The 19,281-nt window shown below is 40.2% G+C and overlaps 2 protein-coding genes across 2 annotated transcripts in view; both read left to right on the top strand.

Moving 5' to 3' along the window:
- The window catches only part of LOC104284262 (histone RNA hairpin-binding protein-like), an 18,713-nt gene extending 1,070 nt beyond the window's left edge, over window positions 1–17,643 (top strand). Inside the window, exons 3-8 of the mRNA XM_009882566.1 lie at window positions 1,766–1,870; window positions 3,802–3,933; window positions 6,042–6,191; window positions 7,813–7,929; window positions 8,981–9,088; window positions 17,589–17,643. Of these exons, the coding sequence (XP_009880868.1) occupies window positions 1,766–1,870; window positions 3,802–3,933; window positions 6,042–6,191; window positions 7,813–7,929; window positions 8,981–9,088; window positions 17,589–17,643 (667 nt within the window). The remainder of the gene's footprint in view (window positions 1–1,765; window positions 1,871–3,801; window positions 3,934–6,041; window positions 6,192–7,812; window positions 7,930–8,980; window positions 9,089–17,588) is intronic.
- Window positions 17,644–17,647: 4 nt separating this feature from the next.
- Window positions 17,648–19,281, top strand: part of SLBP (stem-loop binding protein) — a 9,675-nt gene continuing 8,041 nt past the window's right edge. Inside the window, exon 1 of the mRNA XM_009882565.1 lies at window positions 17,648–17,709. Within this exon, the coding sequence (XP_009880867.1) occupies window positions 17,648–17,709 (62 nt within the window). The remainder of the gene's footprint in view (window positions 17,710–19,281) is intronic.

Below are 19,281 nucleotides of genomic sequence, written 5' to 3'. Positions count from 1 at the left end.
AAGTGTGGGCAAACCATGTTTATGTCTTCACTTGGCAGTGCACTCAGTATATTCAGCTGTACTACAGTTTTTAGTAGATATATCTTTTTGTTTGTTTGGTAGTCCGGTATCAAGTACAATGTGAGATGAGATCAAATTTTATAGGTAGGTAGTTCCGGGACTATTTTGCTTTGCTTTTGGATATTGTAGACTAAAGACCTCAGGTGGAGGAAGTGGTTGAGGTTGGTGTCTTCATGTCTGACAGGAATTATGAAAAGTGGTGAGTGATGGGATATCTGCAGAAAACTGAGTAGGAAGTTAGAAGAGGTGAAGTATTTTACTGAGGGCACATGAAAATTTTAATATAATGTGTATGTTTCTGAGTATTACATTATATGAAGACAAATGTAATTTCTGATGGCCTGTTTAATGCCATCAGAATATTGGTGTCTTCATGTCTGACAGGAATTATGAAAAGTGGTGAGTGATGGGATATCTGCAGAAAACTGAGTAGGAAGTTAGAAGAGGTGAAGTATTTTACTGAGGGCACATGAAAATTTTAATATAATGTGTATGTTTCTGAGTATTACATTATATGAAGACAATTGTAATTTCTGATGGCCTGTTTAATGCCATCAGAATTTATGCACTTCAGTTAATAAATATTTAAATTTTATTTATATAATTTTTCTTTATAATTTATTTATAAATATTTAATATTTAATGCTATCAGAATATAATGCACTTCAGTTAATAAATCAATCTTTTGAAGAGCTTAGGAAAGATCTTGTATTCAGTAGTCTTTTCTGTGTCTTTGATGCTATCATAAAAATAGTAACAGTATGTTATGATTGTGAGTCAAACTGGGTGTGCTAGCAGCATTTTGTGTTTCTCTTTTGCAAAGTAGATATGTTTCTTCTTAGTGTGCAATCTTTATGTCATGTTAAAATGACATTGTCAGCCTGGATAGTAGTTTCATCTGTGGATGTGAAACCATTTAGGGAAAATAAGACCATAAGCTAAGTCTGCTTCTCTGTTACTTAAGCTAAATGTTGTGGCATTAACATTGAAAGAAGTGGACAGACTGAAAGGAGAAGTTTTCAGAGTTTCAGGATATTACAGCATTTTACAGTTTCCACTTATTATGTTTTTTAAGTTAATGAGGAACCTGGTCAGTGTTTCTTCACACAGAGAACATCAGTGATCCAACTGTTACTTAAGTAAGAGCTTTCTGGCTCCCTTCTTGGCTTTACGCATCAGAGTTTACATTCTTGAAGTAATACGTTGGGATATGATGGTGTCTCACAAAATGCTAGTTGTGCTGATGTGATGGGGATTTTTCTATTTCTTAAGCATCTCCTGTGTCCTTTACAAAGTCCTTAGCTGATTACAGAAAGCAGTGAATAGACTGATGATTTTGACCTCGAGTAATTTAGTGTGCTCTTTGATGGAATGGCGGTATTGAGAAGGTCCTCAAGTAGTAGAGAGAAGCATTTGCATTGGCTGAGCTGGGAGTATTTGAAGAGGTGGTCGGGTCTGTGTTCTGACATAAATTTGACTTTATGACCATTTTCTTTCCCTGCAAAGCAAAACTGATAATCTTACATCGCTGCTGAAGGTGACTTGAGCTGAAATTTTTTATTTGTTTGACTTTGAACTGAAGTGGAGTAGGGGCATGCCCATGGTGTTACTGTTGTGGAGCTATTTTTGTCCACTGTTGAAGTTTCTCTTCATTAAATACGTTATGAGCATCAAATGTTCATATTGAGTTCTCATTATTTTCCAGCTCTGCAACACCAGAATATTCTAGGCCTCCTTCTAGTTGCCCCGACTGGGAAGGTAGAATTGAAGAAGGCAAAACAATGAGGACATCAAATAAAAAAATAACAAGGTAGGTATTGAATAATTCTTTGCTATTGTTGTGTTGGTGTTAACAATAGCCATCTGATGATGCCCAGCTACTTTACATGCATTAATGAAGATTTGAAACGCAACCGGACTGTTTTATATTAAGCCTGGAGGAAGCCTTAAGGCGAGAGTAGCACTGAGAAGTCTTATCTCAAAAGCTTTTCTTCTTTTTCAGCTTTAATTGCATATTCATTACAACTTTCCATAAGAGAAGATACTGGATAGTGAAAGGAAAAATGAAAACCATTTTTGGTTGGTGCTTGACCAATCTGATAGCCTTCTGTGATGTTATAACTGGTTGGCTGGATGAGGGGAGAGCCGTAGATGTCATCTACCTTGACTTCAGCAAGGCTTTTGACACTGTCTCCCATAACATCCTCATTAGGAAGCTGAGGAAGCGTGGGCTAGATGAGGTGACAAGGAGGTGGATTGAGAGCTGGCTGTGTGACAGAACTCAGAGGGTTGTGATTAATGGAGCAGTGTCAAGTTGGAGGCTGGTAACCAGCAGTGTCCCCCGGGGGTAAATACTCGGTCCAATCTTGTTCAATATATTCATCAGTGACCTGGATGAGGGGACAGAGTGTATCCTCAGCAAGTGCACTGATGATACCAAACCGGGAGGGTGGCTGATACTCCAGAGGGCTGCGCTGCCATCCAGCGTGACCTGGACAGGCTGGAGAGCTGGGCAGAGAAGAACCTAATGAGGTTCAACAAGAGCAAGTGCAGGGTCCTGCACCTGGGGAGGAAGAATGCTAGGCACCAGTATAGATTAGGGGTGGACCTGCTGGGAAGTAGTTCTGAGGAGAGTTCAGAGGGTCCTGGTAGATAGTAAATTATCCATCAGCCAGCAATGTGCTTGTCGCCAAAAAGGCCAATGGAATCCTGGGCTGCATAGGGAAGAGTATGGCCAATAGGTCAAGGGAGGTCGTTCTCCCCCTCTACTCTGCACTGTTGAGGCCACAACTGGAATACTGTGTCCAGTTCTGGGCTCCCCAGTTCAGGAGGGACAGGGAACTGCTGGGGAGAGTCCAGCGAAGGGCAACCAAGATGATTGAGGGATTGGAGCATCTCCCTTATGAGGAAAGGCTGAGAGAACTGGGACTCTTTAGCCTGGAGAAGAGAAGGCTGAGGGGAGACCTTATTATTGCGTACAAATATCTAAAAGGTGGGTTGAAGGAGGATGGAGCCAGACTCTTTTCAGTGGTTCCCAGTGACAGGATGAGGGACAATGGGCGCACGTTGGAACACAGGAAGTTCAGTTCAAATACACGGAAAAACTTCTTTACGGTTAGGGTGACAGAGCACTGGCACAGGCTGGCCAGGGAGGGGGTGGAGGCCCCTTTTCTGGAGATTTGCAAGACCTGCCTGGATGCAGTCCTGAGTACTGTGCTCCTGGCAATCCTGCTTTAGCAGGGGAGTTGGCCTAGATGATCTCTAGAGGTCCCTTCCAACTCTGAAGATTCCATGATTCTGTGAAAACCAACTGTCGAGGCTTATAGAAAGAAATGGCTATTAGATTATTCAAGCTAGCCTCCTTAATATTACTCATCTTTGTTTGATAGAGTTTAAGCTTTTTCATATTTGTATTAGGAGATTGTTTCACATATATGCAATAACCATGTATCGCTTGATTTGCTTGTTGTACGACTAGCTATAAGCTTCTAGTAAGGCAGCTCCAGCACCCTCAGGCCTATGTTTACTTGTTATAAACCTGAGCAATTGCATTAACTTGCAAAACCTACACTTTTTGTTTTAGTGATGCATTTGATTAGCACAACTTTTATTTCTGTAAGCTAGTGAAGTGAGTTGTGCTGTCTATCAGAGTGACGATACATGCAGTTCTAGCGTATGTGTTTATATAACTTGTAAAGCTATTAAGGTTCTTTTCAACTTAATTCTAATTTTTATTTTAAGTTCTGTTTCAAGTGCTTCTGCTAATCCAGCTGAAAGGGAAACAGATGAAGTGGTTCTGAGGAGAAGGCAAAAACAGATCAATTTTGGAAAGAATACCCTTGCATATGACAGATACATTAAAGAAGTTCCAAAGTAAGTTGCACTGTGTTGCACATTTCCAAATAAACTCTTATTTGTTCGTGACGTATCTGTAGATTAGCACACACCTTTAGTTCTCTTAAAACTGTATGTACAGTAAGTGAAGAAAACCTAAATTAATTTATTTCTATCAAAGAGAGGCCAGGTATTTTCTGCATATGAAAAAAAATTAATTAGGGAAAATGTAAAGCTAAATGTTCACTTTGTGTATTGCTCTTGCTAGTAGCAGATACACTTTAAATAAATTCTCTGTTAATCAGCTCTGTGACACTTCTGGTGACTGTGCTGCTAGGCCAGTGTGAAGTTAATTGATACCAGAAAGTGACAGCTTTGAATGAGGACTGAATAAAGCCTTGCATTTAAGTATTGGTAAGGGAAACCAGTCTTCAGTGATTCATCCGTAGAGAGGAATCTTGAGATCCTTGAGGGAGTCTTGAATTGCTTTGTGAATTGTAATTTTGCTTGTCTCTGTCATGAGTGGTAGGACTGCAGCCAGTCTTATGGTGATGCCTAGGACATGCGTATCTGTGTTGTGATCGGTTACATTGTAGGTGGAGAATAGGAAAGGGTGTGAACAACGTTCAGAAAAAAACATGGGATAAATTTTTTAAGAAAAAGTGTTCTGGTTGGCATTTTAATGGGGTAGTTTATAATACTGTTACTCAGCAGGGGTCTGTTTATCTTACAAAAAATGTTATGGCTAAGTACATTGATCTGCGAAGCTGATAGGGGAAACCACTTGATACCAAGGTACTTTCTGGGATTTAAAACGTTATTGTAATATGCTTCCACCTCCACCACCTCCCCAGGCTTAAAGTCGACACCAGTATGGTAGGATTATAAACAGGATTATTTTGTACTGAAGATAACAGTTTGAGTGAGCTCTCCAATAATCTCTGGTGGGCAGGATCTGGATGTGGGATGCCATCTGAGAAATAACACTTCCAGCCAATGGGTGGTCTCAGACAGCATTGTTATAGTGTCTGCCCAGTGTAGATTCAGTGGAAAGGCATATCAGTTACATTTTACCCAGAGAGTGGGGATACTTTGTACTCCCAAAAGACAAATGCTGTTTAGAATTATAGCAATGCCCATTGTAGTAATGCATGGACAATGGTGGAATAGAAGTTCACTGAAGATACTTACGGGTTGACGCCTGCCAGCAGCCAAGTACCCACACAGCTACTTGCTCCCTCCCTCTCCCTGGTGGGATGGGGAAAGAATAGGAAGACAAAAAGCGAGCAAACTGATGGATTGAGTTAAGGGCAGTTTAGTAGATGAAGGAAAGAAAGGGGAGAAAAAGCAAGTGATGCAAATGCACTCACTCACTACCTCCCACAAGCAGACTGGTGCCTTGACAGTCTCTGAGCAGTGGACACTTTGGAAGACAGCTCCCCTTCTTCCTCTACCCCGTTTTTTATTGCTGAGCATGACGTTGTATGGTATGGAATATCTGTTCGGGTAATTAGAGTCAGCTGTCCCAGCGGTTTCCCCTCACAGCCTCTTGTTCACCCTCAACATAGTGGCTGCACGAGGGGGTGGGGCAGAGCAGGTAAAAGAGAAGGCCTTGAAGCTGTGCAAGCACTGTTCAGCAACAGCCAAAAATTAGTGTGTTATCAGCACTGTTTTAGCCATAAAACCAGCACTGCACAGCACTACAGGGACTGCTGTGAAGGAAGTTAACTCTGTCCTAGCCAGACTCAGTACAATACTAAATACAAAGAAACTGCACCTGATTTAGAAAAACTGAGATAGAAGTAGCTGGAGGCTAGGATACTATTGATACTATTGAAGGCGTATGAGTTGCTCTTCTTCTGTTTCATATTTGTCCATGGGTGGTAGGGATCTGCTTTTGACAGCTGTCAGAGTGCTGGACTAGTTGAACATCTGGTCTGACGCAGCATGTTATTGTTAGTTGTTGCTTGTGTGGTCTGGTTTTGACAATGTTTAAGAATATACACATTTCAGTTACACATTTAAAAATATGAAAATATTATGTATTAGGCCACTGATGCCTGTGTGATCTGGTGGACTGAAGATTATTTTTTTTTTAAGAATGAAAATCAGGTTCTGAAATAATAGATGTTACTGTGGATTTACAGGAATCAGCGAATACCAGGAGTTCATCCTAGAACTCCCAACAAATTCAAGAAGTACAGCCGTAGATCCTGGGACCAGCAGATCAGGCTGTGGAAGATAGCACTGCATGCCTGGGATCCTCCTACTGAAGAAACCTGGGATCTGCAACCAGTGTGTGTATGGGTGAATTCAATCAGCGAGTCTTTTGCTTCACAGGAGGCCTCTGTTTCCTTTGGAGCATTCCGAACTGGGAGCAAGAGATGAGATGAGGCTCAGAAAGGAGTGTCTCCTGGAAAGCCTTGTTTTCCTTTTGAATTCTATTAGTCTTCAAGATATTCCCGTTACTTAGTTTAAACTCATTTCCAGTAAGGTGCTTTGGGGAGGAAGGCATATGGTCTGTCTACAGTAGTACGCTTCTTTCCCCTGTGTGTTTACACTGGTGAGCACAAGGTAAAATTTTATCTCTAGAGAGGGATAGGCATAAGCAGAAATTCAGTGATTACTGTTCCTTGACCTTGATAACTTTTCCATCTTTCCTTTTTCTGGTGTCAGTGGAACTACCTTTCTCCTGCAATAACGATAAGTTAGAGGATTTGAGAAGTGCAAGAAGATTAGAGAGATTTTTGTGCTCTCTGCAAGAGAGTGGCAACTGTGTCCAAGGTGGAATATATTTTTTTTTAATATCATTTCAGGACTTTGAATTTCTGCTGCAAGGCTAGCTCCGCTAGCTGACACCACCTAATAATTCACAAGGTCTGGACTATTAAATTGAGACAAAACCAACGGAAATATGTTAACTCTGTAACTGCATTGGGCAAATAGTTTTAGCTGTGTTGTAATTGACCTACAGTAGAACTTGCAGTTGTTTGTGCCATTTGAATGTCATATGAGATTAACTGTTAATTATTACTGCATCTTAACTGTCTTCTGGTTGGAGTGGTAAGCTAGGTGGGTAGTATTTTAAATCCTTTTTTTTTTTTTCTTTTCTGTTTTTAGTAGTACAGAACCCTCGGGCAGTTCCCAAGAATGGTTCTGCAAAGATCAGGATGATTCTGGCTCCCTTGTATTTGATGAAAAGCAGAAGAGAAATGAGTGTGAAGATGAATGCAGACAGACTGACTACACACCGGAGAGGTATGAGAAAAAACTCTTGTGGTTAACTTATTGAAATAATTCAATACACGTTGATGCTGTCAGGTTTTTTAGGAATTGTTTAATGAGGCAGTGCAGTTAATACTCAGACTGGGAGTTTGGCACTTTACCTGTTGGATGTAATTTATCACTGGCACAGAGCATTGAATGTGGAAGAATTACCAGTGTTACAGATTTGCAGAAAAAGCCAGTGTTTTTTCAGCTTTTCTGTTTATACAGTGGAATACTGAGCGTTCTTTAACCACTGTTGGTAAGTGCTGAAAATAAGATACCTTTTTCAGAAGCCTCCTTAATTAACAGTATTACGCCTGTCTGCAGAACAGCAGGGAGGTTAGCAATGAAGCACCTCCTGCACTTCCCTGTTTACTGAGATACCTTGATCTGGGAGTATGCATGTGGAGCTGAAAATGGTTCTGCTTCCACATTTCTTGTGTGGTTGTGACTGGGTTCACTTTTCAAAATACAATGGAGTCGTTACCAAAATTTGAGCTGTTTTCTCTCTTTCCTTCTGTTGTGACTGAAGAATCATACTGCCAGAAGTCTTCCTGTGTATCATGTGCCATGATTTTGCAGAACTCTGATAAGCATTTAAATACAGATGAAAAATGTTTTGTGTGTAAAATCTTTGTCTTATTTTTATAGTCCCTCTTCTCCCGATTCTTCTCCAGTATGGAAACGTAGGAAAAGAAACAATTCTGACTCCTCTGTGGTTTCAAAGAGCAAATCCCATTATGTGCATATGTACCACACACTGGAAAGGTATGAATTGATTCTTCATATGGAGACTCATTGAAACTATGAACTGACTTTCGGAATGTGACTGATACTTATCCCTCCATTTGTTAATAGCTTCAATTTTATCTATGTGTGTGCAATTTAATGAGGAAAGGAAATCATGCCAGAAAAATTGTGTTGTATGATAGCAAATATTTGCAGTGGTTCATTGCAAAGGTAGAGAAACTTCAGTGTCAGAAGACACAATGTAGGTTATTTTTTTTTAGTGTAGAATTAGGTGACGCTAATGTGTTGTTCTTGGTTTCTCATGGAACATGGTTTCTGCTTTAGAGGCTGTAATTCTGAAATTGTTAGGCGTCTGCCATGGTTATTTCCCCTACCTCTTACGTGCACGGCATTCTGCTTTTTGGCGTGCAGATTGATGAATGTTGTGGTAAAGGAATGGAGCCCAATGTGCACTCGTAAGTCTGTCAGTGAACTGAAACTCGCTGCCAGTTTAATTATTGCCATGTTACATTCGCTACAGGTATTACAGAATGTGTATTCATGAAGGGATGTGAAAGAAGCTTTGTGTATTTTGATTAAGATTTTCTCTGCCTTATGAAGGGTGGTACGGAACAAAATTCTTCTTGGAACAACAAGGAATTGGTCACCTAGCCTGGGACTGGGACAGAGTGAGGTTAATGTTAAAAAATGGATTACAGAAGGCTAGCACCTCCTTTATTCTAAGTTGTTCAGGAATTAAACTGCTCCACTAGCAATTGGTTTTAATCATACTACTTTTTTTTCCTCTTTCCTAGCTGCTGCATAAGAAGTCTTCCTATAAATGGGAAATAATAGGCTATGTAGAGGAGGGCATGGTTTAACTCTCTACCAGGTTTTGTCAGAACCACAAGAAAATTGGAACAATGATTTCAGTTTTGGGGAGTTTAGTAGACTTTTCACACTAATCTTAGTAAAAATGTTTATACAGGTGTGGTTTTTTCTCTCTACTTAGCCCACTTACCTTCAGAAGAATTAAGAGGAACAGTGATACAAAGGTCCCTGGTTTCAGACCTTTTCACTTTCTTTCTAGTCTTACTGAATCAGGACAACAAGAGGCTTTTTCAAAGTGCTCAGAGTGGGAAGCCTTTGGTGAAAATGACGAAGTAATGACATTACAACATGGTATAGAAATAACAAGGTAAGTACCATAATGATTATGATGATCTTTCTGTTTATTGCTTGCTCTGTGAAGGTGTCCTTTTTTTATTTTCTTTTTCCTTCGCTGTTTAATACTACTTTTTGTTTCCTCCTTACACTTCCTCCAACATGTGGTATGTTTGGTTGTTTTTCTTTGAAGTTTACTTGGCTTTTTCCAGTCTGACTCTCCATCTGTTGCTTTCTGCTGCTTCTGCCGTTACGTAATGCTGGAAGATGCTGGGCCCTTTAGCTGGGCCCTTTACACCCTCTTTGTCTTATGGAAAGCAATGGCATTTTACAGAATTGGTCCCCGTGGTTGTTACGAGTCTCTGACTTCCTCAGCCTAGGAGCTGAAAGTTTCCTCTCCGTCTCCTGAGAGATTAAGTTGTTTTGTAGCTGACAACAATGATAGTTATTTGGTTTTATGCAGTGACCCAATTCCAGCCAGTTGTTCTTCAGGATGGAACAATCAGAAACAGAAAAAAACCAGCTTCTTTCTGCCTGACAGCAAAACTTGGAGAGATACAGACTGCAGACTGGAGAGGTATAAAATGCAGCTCATCAGTTAGGGGCTTTTTTGCGTAGTAAGTTAGAAGCATAGTTGCCTTATTGCTGTGTTTCAATCCAAGCTTTTACTATAAATATGGATTTCTTTACTATTCCTGTTAGGGTTGGGTTGGCCAGTATTTATGGTGTGTGGTAAAATTCTGTCCTTATGTTCTCAAATTATAGTCTGTATTAGAGTAAATAGCAGGTTGTAGCTGTATTTAAGTATAAAACAGTTACCATAATAAAGCTACTTAGTCTTTGTTTTGTTTTTTATTTGTAGGCTTAAACTTTGTAGCAGCATATTGGAAGGACATCAGTCAGAATACCCTGAAAGGGAATGGGGAAGTGCAAGCGCTGAAGATAGAATAATGAGGAAGAAAATATAAATACCAAGGTGAGTTCATGCTGTCTCCTTATTTTACCTATTCTGTTTCAGTAGCCCATATGCAGTATCATTCTACTGAATCCAGCTGTTCAAATAGATCAGTTTCTCTTTTTGTTCCTTTATTGTATTAGTATTTTATCCCATCCTTGTGTATTTAATATAGCACCTTCATTAAAAGTTCTAATATTCAGACCTAGTAAATGGAACTATTTACATGTTCATCCAGAAAACAGTGTATTTTATCTTATCACCCAAATGAAAAGTGCCGATTTTTTAAAATTATTTCAGTAGCAGGTTTTCAGCCTCTTAATGTCTTTGTGATGAAGCCGCAACTTTGCATTTGCAGCAATAGATTTCAGTGAAAATTTTCTTTTGGACTGTAGATGTGGTTCATTAATGGGACGGGTAGCATCTTGAGTCAGCTTTCTTTTTAATCAGTAGTCTTTTGTGTAACTTGATTATCTTTGATCTACACTTAATGCAGGCTCTGAAACATGAACTAGGATATAAATGTCTGTTTAATGGTGATCTTGGGATATTTTGCATAATACTCATTAAGAATATGGTATTAAGACTATGGCACACAATTAGTTTTACGCTACTTAGGTTTTGAATTCTAGCAATATGAAGACGAGGCAAACAGAGCTTTTAAAAATGCGGTAATGGCATTTTTTCTAGTGACTTTATTGATTTTTTAATTTAAATTCTTTGAGCATGAATAAGACTTAGTATGGATTCACTCTTCTAAAGTCCTAATTCAATATTTGAAAATATCTAGTCTCTCTTTGTATATAGAAGTATCGAAGAAGGAGGACTATCTCCTGGGACAGAAAATGATTTGAAGAATAGGCATATAGTCTGAGATCAGCAGATCAAGTCTTGGAAAACTGGTGCAGTCGCATAAAATCTGCACTGAAAGAGGAAGAGATTTACAGTCAGCATATGTGCAATCAACATAAGGTGAAATGCGCAGGTAAAAGAAGTGTGCCTCTGTACATCACACTTAAGAGAGCCTTTCTGGTCTTCTACGTAGTTGGTATTTAGCTGCTTTGCAGTTGTCTTTGTTGTAAGGCTCTAATAAGGAGTCCATATACTCAGTGGGTTCATAATCACTCATTCTAATTGAAGAACTATCTTTGTGATACAAAAAAAGTAGAAAGTGCGTTAAATAGCTTCTCTTTGAAGCAACAGGGTGGTTTCCTGGGCTGAAAAGGTCAATATTTGAGAGAGACGCTGCCTCGAACCATGTTTTTTAAGTGTGAGCTCTAACACTCAAATGGCAGGAACTTCATCTGCGGAAGGTGAATGGTGCCTGAAAACCAAATAGTGGGTTACGTGGTAGAATTCCACACTACCCGCCTTTTTGCTAGAAGAAAATTTGTCTTAAACAGGAAAAATAAATACGGCTGTTTTGGAGCCCAGTTAAATGTCCATAAGTTTGAACATATGTTACATGGTAGAATTCCACACTACCTGCCTTTTTGCTAGAAGAAAATTTGTCTTAAACAGGAAAAATAAATATGGCTGGTTTAGAGCCCAGTTAAATGTCCATAAGTTTGAACATACCTGGTTGCTTTTTAAAGGAAAAAAATTTAGTCAGTAGGACGCTTAAGATACGGCAGGAACGTGTTAATTAGAATTGAGAGGAAAATGTGTTGTATGAATTAATAATGACATTTAAGTGAAAATGATGCAAGGGGTTGGGAAAGATAGGCTCAACTGCTTCATTTTCTCTTTGACAAGTACTTTAGGAATATAGGGTATGTAGTACTTGTTTTTCCAATAACTTATGTTCTCAAAGTGTTCATGCTATCTGTAACTTTTTAGTATGGACAATATCATTTTTTCTTTTCTACTGTGCTTTAAGCTTACCATATGCAGTGCTCTGTTCCGTTTACTTCTACTGTAACACTACAGCTTAAAAGGATAAATGTTTTGCTGTTAAAGACTAGCTATATCATATTTATAAAATACTGTTATCTACCTTTCTGTTTAGGTTTCTCCAGATCTTTAAGGATAGATTGTTTTCTGCAAGCTCTGCCTCAAGTGCAAAACCAGATTTCATTAAACCTGTGCTGCAATGATGATGGGTGTTCCTTAAAGCTTTTGTGAGAATGTTTCTGCTTTACCTGCATTGACAGATGACATGTGCATCGTATTGTAAAGGCTACTTCAGTTGATGGATCCTGCTGTCACAATTTGGAGATCATGCTACTTAGAGTGCGCTAATGCTATGCTGGTGAATTGGTCCAATGTCGAGTCAAACTGAAGAATGCCACCCCTTAAATCAAGGAGTTAAACCTTGTTTCCTCTAATGGACCCACCAGAATTGTACATCCAACCTGAAGAGCTGCTTCAGAAGAATGTAGATAACTTCAACCTTTCTCCAGTTATTAAAGACAAACTGTTCTTAGCTTTTGGACTGAGTGATCATCCATTTGGCATATTTAACATTCTCTGAGATAAGGTATATTAAGCTAGCATTTGCCTAAGCCTAGTGAGAGAAGAGAAAGGAAAGGTAGATGGTTTATCAAAATCGGATCACTCTCTTTAAGGGGATGAGTGACTGTTTGAACAGCAACGCAGCCTAAGTACCTGGATTTTGCTTCTATGAGTTGCAGCCTGACCTAAAGAGCCAATCTACTGCTAAGGGTGAAAGAGAATGAATTCAGTGCCTGCTGTTCCTACAGGAATTGGAGGTGAGCAGCAGTATTTACAGGTTTGGAGCTGCTCTTGGGCACGGGGTGTCCAGGCTTAGGGTTGTGACAGTGTTGAAAGAGGCTCTCCTTTGTTTGCTCTTCTAGCACTGTGATCAGAAGGTCAAAGTGAGGGCTGTGGCTACAGTGGAGTTCAGACCAGATTGGTGTGCCAGTTACAAGAATTTTTTACAGTCCTTGTGGCATTTTATGTAGCATGTACTGAGATACAAATGTCTGTTAGAGCTAGGAACTGTCTCTTTGCAGGAGTTCGGTTTCACTTTTTGCAAGGCCACTGCAGAACTTTGGCAGTGTTGGGGATGACACACATCAGCCTTGCTGTGGGGCTGGCAGTGTATCCAACGGTCGAAAGCCCATTGTGCTACTGGTGTGAAAGTAAGCTGTTTCTCCAGAAGCTATTCCCAGTCCCTTCCAAAACATTATTTCCAGGCATGCTCAGGCAGTAGTGTCCCAGCACAAGGGTGTCTCAGACACACACCACAGAGCATGGAGCGTGTGTATACAAGGAATGTGTCTGTACAGCATTTTTTAAAGAAGTAATATTTAGAACCTTGTTGATCCAGTGCGCATGCTTTCATGTGATTTATGATGATTGTAAATAAGGGAATGTGTTACATTTTTGGCATTTTGTCTTTATGCAGAAGTAAAGTCTTTAAAAATCCCTGTTAGTCTGCTTTACTTGTTACATTATAAAAGTTTCATTATAAAAGGAATATCTGGGTTCGGTAGTCCTTTTTTTGTTTGTTTTAGCATGTTTTGTTTATTGGGGGGGGGGCTTTAGCTCTTGCTAAAAGGGGGAAGGAGGACTCTTCAATCAAGCTCTTGAAGGGAATTTACAACTTGGGTTGTGTCCAACCCCTCAGTTTCTATTTTGACATCTTGTCATGAACTTGTATTTAGTGCACTGTAACCTAGTGGAAGGGAGCAGCTGAAGCCTCAGCACCCATTCTGCTGGGAGAAAGGTGTCCTCTTGGAGAGAGAGGATAGAGCTGTTAGGTGAGAGTAAGAGGCTGTCATGAAATACTTAAACTCAGATGTCAGAGTTCTTAAGCTTTTGCCTGTGATGGACAGGGTCTGCAGCGGATTTATGGACGCATTAAGGACTCAGCAGTCCTTAAAAGATCTTGTATTTCTCAGTTGAAGATACTTAGACTTGAAATAGAATAACCAGTCTGCCTGCAGCAGTTAAATTTTGGGTAGCGTTATTCCTTAATCCAGGTTCTGTATGCTTGGACAAGCTATGTTAGCACAAGGAAAAGAATGATACTGAGCAGATGAGGTTTGAGGTCTGCTAAAGTTATTTCATGCAGTGCTACAACCAGATGTAGACCTATTTAACGTCTCCTAATTAGTAACAGTACCCCTATCAGTCTAAACAGAGCAGTTAAAACTGGAATGTAATCCATCCATTCACTTGTTTATCCAAGGCTATTTGACATAAGAGTTTACAACTGAGGTAAGCAAAGCTGAAGTCTGGCACTCCACCCCCAATTTGTATTTGATAGCCTTCCAATAATTTTACCTATTCCAATTAAATCCAGTTTGCATAAATCTGTCCTCTGTTAGTAATTAAGCCAAAATAAACCCTGAACTTCACCAGCCAGGTTTCATTTTCTTCCAAGAAGTGACATGAATCCTCTGTTGGCATGCTTCCACTGGGAGAATCTCCTCACAGATGATAGATTATCTGTGCTTGTAGAAACAGTCTTTCATTAGCAGTTCTGAAATGCCATTGGTTATGTGTACTTTGTTTTGTTTTTAAAACTGCTTCTTAGAGGTCACAGTAATGAGGATATCTCCTCCCTTAAAATTCCCACTGTGGTGTGAAAGTGCTTTTTCTGAAGGATTTTCTTTGCTGACAAGGACAGAAAAATGCAAGGCAGCTGTAGTCCCTAAATTGTGTTACAGCAGATAGTCCTGCTTGATAAACTGAATTTGTATGTAGCGTTATGCTAAAAGTACTGCGTGGCTTCCAGGCTGGAGCTGTTCTCTATCTGGCTAGCTTGGATGTGTTCAGGTAAATATGCCGTTCAAGTCATCTTATCTCAGAGCAAGGCTGGAGGAAATGGAGTTTGTTTGTGCATGTTTTGAACCTATGCTGTATTTCCAGCATGTCCTTGATTCAGGAACGCAGTTCTGTTTCCCAGAGCAGCGAGTGGGAAAGGAGAGGTGCTAGCACAGCAGACTTTCCCGCAGGAACACAGATGTTTATTCTGATGCCACCCAGAAGATGTGTGAGTTTGTATAATTACAGTAAGGTAAGGCAAAGGAACTTCCAAGCTAACTCCTTTACACTGTACTATTTTCCCATCTTAGTGTCTCACTGAGCATAGAGCCAGCCCAACTGTTACTGCCCAAAGGCAGGTGTTTTGAAGACATCCTACAGCAGAGATCTCTGAGGAGAAAAGTATGGGACCTGTGTACAACCTTTGAGGAAAAAACAATGAATTGATGGAAAGTGAACAGTTCTCCCTTACCTCTTCTCAAAACACTACTGATTTCAGCTAGCAGCACTAGGTATGTAGACATTCCACCCAAAAAGCATTATTAAACAGCTAAACCGCCATTTGTAAATACATACGTAGCAGGAGTCTTTGAGATATATACATACAATGAGAATGCAGATGTAATTTTTAGAAGTAAAAGATTTTAAATCAGTGCATTCACAAATGGGAAAAGAAGTGTAAAACCATTGAAAAGTTGAGCAAAATAATGCAAAAAAAAAAAATCAATAGAAAGTAAACTAGCTGCTGAGATTTGAAACTGTTTAATTTCTAAAAGCCATTGCAAATTATTGTCTGAAAACTTTTGGTCTGACCTGGTGCAGTTCCCAAGGCAGGCTGGCAGCGAGCAGTCATCTTTCCACTTCTAAAGCTGTTAGCTTTGCTGGGAAGGTAGTGTGAGTGTCTGTGTGTATTTATCCATCTGTGGTCTGGCACAGCTTTGCCAAAAAAAAAAAAAAAAAAATTCAGCCAAGGGGTTGAATAGCACTTGCACCTTTTTGGAAAAAAATAGCATAAATTTCTCCCACTTAATTAGGCAATGTACAACGAGCATTGTGAATTCACTGTGAAGAGGATCTTCAACACATCTGAGCAGGTGCTTCCTCTTGGCCTTTGAGACCACATATATGCTGGTACTGCAGTAATCTCTGGCAGAAGAAAATTCAGCAGTTGTTACTGTGCTGATGTGGAACCCTTATCCGACCTCCACCTTCTTAACTCTGGGCACGTGAGCAAGGGTAAAAGCAGCTGTAGATACTGTGCCGTATGGTTTTGCACCGCCTTGAAGAAAGGCCCTTTTTATATCTGCGAACTGCAAAAGGGGTAAGAAGGGCTGCCTGATTATTTACCAGACTTCAGCCAGGGTGTTCCTGTAGGCCATTCTGTTAGCTTCTCAAAAAAAAAAAAAAAAAAAAAAAAATCAGGAAACAGGAAGAAACAAATGTGTTCCTGGAACTACTGAAGATTTGAGTCTGGAGACCTGGAATGAATGGGAGCATGTGGTGAAGAAGCAGCAGAAAGACTAAGATAGGTATTGCATATTGCAGGTGCTGTTCCTCTGACGACTGTCTTAATTACTTTAAATAACATGGATCCAAAGCAACATGCTTGTTTCAGCTGCAATTATGCTGTTTGGACAATTCCTTCTTCCTAGCACGTGGAGGTGTGTACTGGCACCCACTGTGCCTGCTGACTATGTCCTTTCTACTCAACGTGGGGACAACAAGAGCTCCAGTTCTATGTAAATGATGACCCGAAACACAAGACGGAGTAGGGGGCATCTTTCATTTCTGTAAATAATTACATGAGGAAGTTGTAGTTTGTGAGCCATGCTTCATTTCTACAGTAGAGATGCAAATTTTCCCGCTCAACATATGCTTCAACCTTGCTACAAGTGAAGTATCTTCATAAAAAACCAAAATCAAAACACCACCTGTCAATATGTGCTCAGAAAGTCTCTTCAAAAACACTGCTGGGCTTTGGTAGTTGCTTTTGTGTTAAGCTCCTCAAAATAAATAAAAAAAAAATAAAAAAAAACCCAAAACCACAACTTGTTTGCTACTTCTGCCGTCCATCAAACACATTTCAGTGCTGATCTTGCAAGCGTTACTCAAATACAGCAATGAATATTAGTTTCACTTCACCCAGGTTCATTGGAAGACATGTTTATGCTTTTTAATCAGTTAAATACCTTCTCCAGGGCTGCTGTGCACCTGCTCAGCCAACAGTTGACCTTTCCCTTACTGCTCTTTAAGTGTCTGGTCTTTGAATGAGCCAAGGAGCAGAGATTCTTGAGAACAACAGTGGCTGTTGCAATCTTACTAAATAAATATGCAAGTTAAAGGAAAAAAATTAACCTCATTGCAGCTTTTCAAATAGTCTCATATCCCTAAATATCATCGGAAGTATTTTGGACTAAGGCCACATCTGTAGTAGGCAACTTTACTGATGAAATATGCAGAATTTTTGAGTTTTTGTTGTTGTGGTTTTTTGGCTTGGGGGTTGGTTTTTTTTGGTTGTTTTTGTTTTGGTTTTTTTTTTTTTACACTGACTCCGTGCATTTACTTCATATGAGCTAGAGCCGGTGTGAATGTGCAACTGCGTTTCTGTCAAGTAACCGGAGCTAAGGTTTGCTGGCTTTCTGCTACCTGTAAGAGAAAGAGGAGGCTGATCCAGTAAAATTTAGACTGACATGAAACCTTGTATGATCCAGAAGAAAGTGTGCTAAAGCTAGGCTTAAAATCCTATTTTCTGTAGCTTGATACCATGACTATAATCCTGCTCTGTCTTTTTGAATTTCTGTTGTCATAACTGTTGTACAGTGTTTTTTTTGGGTTTTTTTTAAAGAAGCAATGCAGATATGGATAGTGAAAAGAAGTTAATTGTGTGCCGCAGGCGGTAACCACATGCCAGTACTGGAGAGGCCAGCTGGGCCAGCGCAGCAGATGATTCACTTCATGACACACAGGTGAGACGTGGTTAGAAGAAACTGCATTATTAGAATTAACACAAAATTGTGCCAGCTTCTACGGCAAACGAGCTACTGTGGCTGTGGGTGACAACAGCTCTTACAAAGCCTGTAATTCTTGAGAACTTACCTTTTGACAGCAGAAAAATTATGACCGTAAAGTACAGGATGAGTGAGTATTAGCTAAGTATGCTAGGAAGAAATTGATTTAATTAAATCAGCTGGGGCTCGTTAGAGGAAAAAAAAGGATGGCTATCCCAACTGTGGGCTTCCTCCTCTCATGTGTTGCTCCTGTGAACTGCAGCAGGAGGAGGTGCTTTTTTGTAATTTTTAAGGTTTCAGTTGAGGCATCGTGATAGGGGTTGCTGTAGTACACTGAAAACAAACCATTTCCTCTAGAGCTGAATCAGAATGTGCAGACTGCAGCTGAACAAGCAGAAATACAATACATAATTAAACACTCTGGGGGTAACTGCGTACCTTTAGAAACTGAATTCTAAGACAAAAAGAAATTCTCATTTGACAACCGTGTTATTTCCTGTGCTTTATATCTTGCTAATACCAGTAACTTTCATTAAATTAAGAATATCGTATCTTTTTGCTGATTGCTTTAACCTTGATCTGACAACAGTTGATGTGTTTGCTAGTCTGAGAAGCAAGAAAAACGCCTCTTGAAAAAAAGGAAGAAAACTCTAACCTGGTCCTACAACGGGAGAAACATCCCGTTCTCATTGCCACCGTACCGCATTTTGAATACCAAACCTGCAGAAATCTGAAGGTTGCATTACATTCCAAAAATAATCTAATGCCTTTTTAAACATGAATGCTAGCTTGTTGGAGATAAAAAACACTTTACCTGGAGGTCACTTTACCACCTGTGCCGTTGTCACTGTGGTACCTATGGCCCATGTCCAAGGGGAAGCACCACCGAGGTCAGAAGAAGCCAACGCTGCCCAGTTTGTACGCCTCTCCCTGTGAAGTGTCATAGGGTCGTTATGGCTGGAAAAGACCTTTAAGATCATCAACTCCAACCGTTATCTAACTCTACCAGGCCCACTTCTAAACCACGTCCCTGAGCATCGCATCTAGGCGGCTCTTAAATACGTCCAAGGGGGGCGACTCAACCACTTCCCTGGGGAACCTGGCCCAGTCTTTGGTAACATGTTCAGCGCAGAATTTTTTCCTAATGTCTAACCTAAACCTCCCCTGGCACAATGTGACGCCATTTCCTCTTGTCCTCTCGGTTGTAACTTGTGAGAAGTGACCAACATGCACCTCTCTACACCCCCACCAGCCAAGGTATTTTTATTTAAAGCCGTGCTTGTGTTCTGCTGCAGGGCGCCCTCCAGGCTGTTCTGAAATGGCTGTTGTAAAAGGGCAGGAGGCACCAGACCTCACGCCATCCATTTGCAATCAAAACCACCTGAAAACACCACTTACTGAAGCACAGCAGCCTCACGGCATCACCCAAACCTATTCTATAGCCACACGGAACGTTATTTAGTGCCGTGTCATTTCATAAAACACAAGTTTTATGCCATAACGGTCTGCCGTAGGGTTCGCGCGGCCCCT

Source organism: Charadrius vociferus, unplaced genomic scaffold (genome assembly GCF_000708025.1).
Source record: "Charadrius vociferus isolate BGI_N301 unplaced genomic scaffold, ASM70802v2 scaffold213, whole genome shotgun sequence".
Taxonomy (NCBI): Eukaryota; Metazoa; Chordata; class Aves; order Charadriiformes; family Charadriidae; genus Charadrius; species Charadrius vociferus.
The sequence above is the reverse complement of the archived record's forward strand: the minus strand, read 5'-3'. Positions and strand labels throughout refer to the sequence as shown.